The 6,965-nt window shown below is 35.0% G+C and overlaps 1 protein-coding gene across 1 annotated transcript in view; it reads right to left on the reverse strand.

Moving 5' to 3' along the window:
- The window catches only part of LOC116747030 (melanoma-associated antigen B10-like), a 72,001-nt gene extending 66,494 nt beyond the window's left edge, over positions 1 to 5,507 (reverse strand). The window contains exons 1-2 of the mRNA XM_032618869.1: positions 5,312 to 5,507; positions 4,956 to 5,193 (exon numbers count right to left, since the gene is read on the reverse strand). Coding sequence (XP_032474760.1) covers positions 4,956 to 5,193; positions 5,312 to 5,507 — 434 coding nt within the window. The remainder of the gene's footprint in view (positions 1 to 4,955; positions 5,194 to 5,311) is intronic.
- Between the last annotated feature and the right edge of the window lie 1,458 nt (positions 5,508 to 6,965).

The raw sequence follows: 6,965 nt of genomic DNA on the forward strand, positions 1-6,965 counted from the left end.
AACTTCAGTTTTTTAAATCATCCTGAACATTACCTTCTTCTTAAGATAAAACTGACTGCACGTTCCCTAACTTCAGACTATACTACAAAGCTAAAGTAATCAAACTGTATGGTACTGGCGCAAAAACAGACAGATAAGTCAAAGGAACAGAATAGAGAGCCCAGGAATGAACCCACACTTATATGGACAATTAATCTACAACAAAGAAGGCAAGAATGTACAATGGGGAAAACACAGCCTCTACAGTAAATGGTGTTGGGAAAAAGAGACAGCTATGTGCTAAAGAATAAAACTAGGCTACTTTCTCACACTATATGCAAAAACAAACTCAAAATGTATTAAAAACTTAAATGTAAGACCTGAAACCATAAAACTTATACAAGAAAACATAGGCAATACACTCTTCGACATTGGTCTTAGCAATATTTTTTTTTGATATGTCTCCTCAGGCAAGGGAAACAAAAGCAAAAATAAACAAATGGGAGTACATCAAACTAAGAAGCTTTTGCACAGCAAAGGAAACTATCAATAAAACAAAAATGCCACCTACTGAATGGGAGAAGATAATTGTAAATGAAATATCCAACAAGGGGTTAATATTCCAAAATATATAAATAACTCATAACTCAACATCAAACAACCCAATTAAAAATGGGCAGAGGACCAGAATAGACATTTTTCCAAAAAAGATATACAAATGGCCAACAGGCACATGAAAAGATCTTCAACATCACTAATCATCAGGGAAATGCAAATCAAAACCACAGTGAGATCTCCTCACACCTGTCAGAATGGCTATTATGAACAAGATAAGAAATAACAAATGTTGGTGAGAATGTAGAGAAAAGGGAACCCACGTGCATTGTTGGTAGAAATGTAAATTGGTGCAGCCAGTTTTTGAGGACTCTCCTTACAGTAAGGAGAGTCCTCAAAAAATTAAAAATAGAACTGTCATACGATCCAGTAATTCCACTTCTGGGTATTTATCTAAAGAAAATGAAATTACTGATTCAAAAAGATATATGCACCCCAATGTTCACTGCAGCATTATTTACAATAGCCAAGATATGGAAGTCAGAAGTGACCTAAGTGTCTATTAACAGCTGAATGAACAAAGAAGATGTGGTGTATATATGTATACATATACACACTATGGGATGTTGCTCAGCCATAAAAAGAAGGAAATCTTGCCATTTCCAACAAGATGGATGGACCTAGAGGTTATTATGCTAAGTGAAATAAGTCAGACAAAGACAAATACTGTATGATTTCACTTACGTGAAATCTAAATAACAAAGGAAGTGAACAAACATAACAAAACAGAAACAGTTATAGATACAGAGAACAAACAGGTGGTTACCAGAGGGGAGAGAGTTGGGAGAAGAAACGAATAGGTGAGGGAGATTGAGGTACAAACTTTCAGTTACAAAATAAATACGTCATGGGTATGAAATGTACAGTGTGGGGAATATAGCCAATAATTATGTAAAATCTTTGTTTTGTGACAGAGGACAGCTAGCCTAATCATGGTAATCATTTTGAAATGTATAGAAATAGTGAATCACCATGTTGTGTACCAGGAACTAACATAGAGTTGTAGGTCAGTTATACTTCAAAAACAAACAGACAAACTCACAGAAAAAGATCAAATTTGTGACTGCCAGAGTCAGGGGGTGAGTGGAGAGGGAATTAGATGAAAGTAGTCAAAAGGTACAAACTTCCAGTTAGAAGATACATAAATACTAGGGATGTAATATACAATATGATAAAGAGAATTAACACTGCTGTAGATTATATATGAAAGTTACGAGAGTAAGTCCTAAGAGTTCTCATCACAAGGAAAAATATTTTTTCTATTTCTTTAATGTATCTATATGAGAGGATGGATGTTCACTAAACCTATTGTGGTAATCATTTCATGATGTATGTAAGTCAAATCATTATGATGTACACCTTAAACTTGTACAGTGCTGGATTCAATTATATCCCAATAAAATTGGGGGAAAAAAGAAAGAAAGAAGCACTGGCCAAGGAGATAAGAGTCTGCATTATCGCTGACTCACTGCAAACTAATGAGCAAGCTACTGAACCTCTGGGCCTCAATTTCCTCATCAGTAACATAAGGGAGCTCCCATTGCTGGTGCTAAGGTCCATCCTAATTCTAGCATTGATCATTCTGTATGAGGAGCAATCAGGGGGCTGAGCAGAGAGGCCAGCAGGCCACTGGGGCAGAAGGTGACAATAGAACATTGTTGGCGCTGCTGCTCCTGTAATTCACAGGGCAAAACACAGGTGGTTTGGGACTATATTCCCAACATTACCGAGTGGCCAGATTATAAAAAATAGTGTGATGCTTGTAACAAACATATTTCTTATAAATATAAATCTTTTGGGGGGGTTGAGATGGTGAAGAGAGATTGAAAACAGAACTGACTGTAAATTGTAATTGTTCTTATTAATGGATAGTCTTCATTCAGAGGCAGAAAAGTCTATCCTATTCATGATCGTATAAAGCATCCATGGCCCTTTCTTACAATTTAGCCATTAAAAACTTCACTGAACATCATCTAAAAAGAGAATAAAACCATGTAAGGTTATTTCTTCCCTATGAAGTAAAAAAGGTACATCTGTCATTTAACGTATATTCATTGATTAGCAGTGTATTCTGTGTTTAGACATCTGGGGATTTAAGTCCATATTGATAAGTTATCTCTATGTATTCTATCTAATTTATAAGTAAATACATATGTATATGTGTTTCATGTACTTTATTATTTATGTTTAAATGTTAAATTTTGTGGTAGGTGCTACTGTTTTGCTATTCCAGGTAACCAAGAGGAGATGCATAATGAGAACTTGAGGAGTCAGGGAAGCTCAGGAAACACTTTTAGGGCTGTCAAATACAGCAGCAACAGGATGATAGGTGCTATTATAGACAGTGCAAAAGAAAGAAATGGGCCTAAAATTGGATGGGGTGGAGATGGGGTGAGGTTTACAGATGTGGTGATTTCTAAACTGACTGTTGAGGATGTATAAGAATTAGTCAGAAATGGAAAAGGAGAAAGGATATTCAAGGCAGAAGGAAAAACATGAATTTAGATAAGGAGGTCCAGAAAAGCAAAGAATAATCTAGGATTGAAAATGATTGTATAGTGTCTGTTTGGAGATGGGGAATGGCTGATGATGAGGCTGGAAAGAGGAGAGGAAATGTCATGGAGGTCTTTGTATATCTTGATGAGAAATTTAATTTCTAGCTTTAACTTCCAATTGAGAAAGAACGAACAGTCATAAATGAAGAGGATGGAGGGGCAAGGCTTGTTGAAAAGAATAACACAAAAGTTAGAGAGACTACTAACTTAAAGCTGGATCTGACTTGAAATTGCTAACATATCTTCTCTCATATTTTTCCAAATAACGTCTTCTGAGCCAAAGACAAAGGAAAAAGGAAAAAAACACAAAAAACTCCAACATACCCCAAATTAAATTAACTAAAACTAACTGGTCGAACCTGTAATGAATCTCACTAGTTACAAAGTGTAATGAAGCTCAATAGAGAAATAATCCGTAGCCTGAGTCTAAATCCTTCAACACAGAATATTAAGCGATTATCGAAAAATAATGAGCTAGCTCTACATGTGTTATAATGGAAGGCTAAGTATGGTATATCACTAAGAAAAAACAAACAAAAATTTTAAATAGCTAAGTAATATATAGAGAATGATCCCATCTTTGTAAACATATAGATGAGGGGGAAGAACTATGCATTTATGGATATTTGAAAAAATCTATAGAAGGAAGCACAAAGAAAGGTGCAAAAAGATATTAGAGAAAATTATAACATTGGTGGTCCAGGGTAGAGGAGATATCGAATTTCTTTATAAATCTTTGTATTGCTCAGTTTGTTACGGCAAGCATGCATTATTCTTTACATTTAAAATATGTAAATTACAAAAGCATAAGAAAATGTCATTGCAAATAATCCATGAAATAGTGAGAATATTACTTATCAAGACATAGGAGGTTTGCTGAAAGCCCTACTCATTGAAAAAAGATTCATAGGTTTAAATATGTTCCTTAGAGAAAAAATAATTTTAATTAAGTAAATAATTAATTCAATTTTAGAAAGAAAAAATTACCCAAAGTAAAGCAAGAAAAAAATCAGAACACTTAAAACATAATAAATAAGAATTGGACAATCAATTACAATACAACAAATAGAATACTTGTTTTCTTAAAGTGTTTCATAAATAAATATTGGCAAGTTAAATATAGAAAACACTGATAAATAAAATTTGAAACAAAAAGAAAGAAAAACCTACAGAGCTGTTTAAAAATATAGAGACAGAATACATACATTCTGTCAATCTGAGAAAATAAATGTTTATGGAAACATAAATTATCTAAATTGATATAAGTAGACAAAACCTGAACCAACAAATTAACATGGAAGAAATGGAAAAATATACCAAAGTTTTCAAATAGGTTCTAAGTAAAGATGATGTGTTGTTTTCTGTTATGATAATTTCCATGCTAAGTAAACCACTTACTCTTACAGAAAATAATGGAAAGCCAAGCAATTTGTATTTGAATGGAACACACCTAGGCTGTCAATAATTGGCAAATGTAATGGACACACATAAGCTCATTGTGGACATACACACGCACACATCTGCATAAAACCATGGTTCCACAATAGTCCAATCTCCAGTAAATTCAAATGAGAATACCTGATTTCATGAAAACAAATTCAATTGTTCATTAAGTGATTTAACTGCTGAGAAAAAAAATAGGGCTATCTCAGGATTGAAAAGATAGCTTAATATTAATAATTCTATGAATATAAAAGAAGGAAACTTTTGTATTATGAAAAATAGTATCTTGAACTACCAGCAAACATTTTAATGTGTGGTAGGGGCAATGAGCAAAAGTGTCCAAATGTGACCCTAGGAACTTACTTCAGCTTGTTAGACAATGAGCTGCCTGAGACCTGAGTACAATCTTCTCTCAGCAGGAGGAGATGGATGGATGAGTTCTCCAAGGATAGATGAGCTCCTTTTACTGAAAGGAGGGACAACACACCTGTTATGAACCTCAGTGTCTCCAGAGGCAGGGAAGCTAGCTTTCTCAGACAACCTTGATGCTCTGGTTTCCACACTGTTCGAACACTGACGAGTTTCTTCTCATAGTTGCCCCCTAACAAGGAAAAGCAAAAGCAGGCCAGTATCCCTGGCATGCCTCTTAGTGGAAAGGTGGGAGAGAGAGAAAATAAAAAAATGCAGTGCAGTTCTAAAAAAGTTTCAGCAAAGCTGACGGGGAGTCCTTGAGCCAAGATCAAGAGTCAGAGGAGTTCTGTTTCCCAGGACGGGTCTGTCTGTCTTAGTATCCCTGCCATGCTCAGTCACTGGCTGAGAGCAGCTCATGGGAAGTGTGACCTCGGTGCCAATACCATGACGGATTTCAGAGGGCAATAACTGGGGATCTCTGTCAATTATGCTCCCTGCAATCATAGATCTAAGAGACTCATTCTCATGGCTGCCACAGTGTAGTTTTTAAATAAGAGAAAACCACGAGAATTTGTAGATATGCTTGGAAACCCCAAGAAGATTAACAGCAAAAAATTTCTTATTTAAACGACAGTTTAAAATTCATATGAGGGGCTGCTGATGTTCTGGAATTAGGATAAAATTGCTTTGCAGGTAAGTGAGAACACTCCATGTGCTGTGCTTTAAGGTATGGTGCAGCAAGAACTTTATTTATTCATGATAGCTAATATCCAGGAATAATAATAATAAACCAAGCACCATATATAAGCCTCCAAAATCTCGTGACAATCTGTCCAGCTTTCATCTGCCATGCTAATAAGTAGAAAAACAGAAAGAATGTATTTTAAATAGATTATATCATAGCAGTTTTAGAATAGTAGAATATTAAAAACGGCAATATATCTAACAGAGAAAAATATAAATGAAAATGTCATTGTATATATGTGATGAAATAGTATAGTTATTTAATAAAACGATCATTTCAAAAAATTTTTGCTGAAATAGTAAAATTTTTACAGTAAGTCAAATTTAGCAGTATATAAATCTGTTTCTGAAGTGTGATCCTGGTTACACACATATACACACACACACACACAGAAAAGCAAATGCAAGGAAACAAGCATAAACACTTATGCATAATTTCTTGAGGGCTGAATTAGGAATAATGTGATGTTTATCCTTCATGCTTTTTTGCTCTTTTCAGATTTTTCCATTGCACATAATATGCAAAATCAGAAAATAATTTTATAAAATCATTTAAATTTTATAAAGTATTATAGTAGGAATGTGATCATCATTGATGCTGTTTGTCAAATATTTCTGGCCTCCCCCTTCTAAGCACATGGTAGGAATATACTTCCTGGTGACCTCTGACTAGATCAAAACATTGAATTGAGAGCAGAAGCATGATGTGTCACTTTCAGGCTGGGGCATTTAATTGTTGAGGTAACATACTGCCTGCTATGACCAGAAACATTGAAAATAGTGGCTGCTTCATGAGCCTGAATACCTGAGACACGACCATGAGCAAAGGAAGCCTCTCTAGCAACCAGTGATTGCCATGTAGTGTGAGTGAGAAATAAGCATGTGTTTCTTTAAGCATTGAGATATGCAAGTTGTACTTTCTATAACATAACCTGTCTGTTATGACTGACACAAAGTTGATTCCCAGAAAGGGGGTACTGCTATAACAAAAGTCTCAAATATGAGGCATTAGCTTGAGGACTAGGTAGCAGACATGGAAACAAACTGTTCCAACAATGTGCCCACAGTTAAGAAAGGGAGAGAGAGAGATCTCAAAAAATAACTATGAATAATACTCCTGTGATATTCTTGCCAAAAATGAATACCTTCAATCTAATCATGAGAAAACATCAGACAAACCCAAGTTAAGAAACATGTACAAAACACCTGACCAGGGCT

This window comes from Phocoena sinus, chromosome X, assembly GCF_008692025.1.
Source record: "Phocoena sinus isolate mPhoSin1 chromosome X, mPhoSin1.pri, whole genome shotgun sequence".
In the NCBI taxonomy this organism is placed as follows: domain Eukaryota; kingdom Metazoa; phylum Chordata; class Mammalia; order Artiodactyla; family Phocoenidae; genus Phocoena; species Phocoena sinus.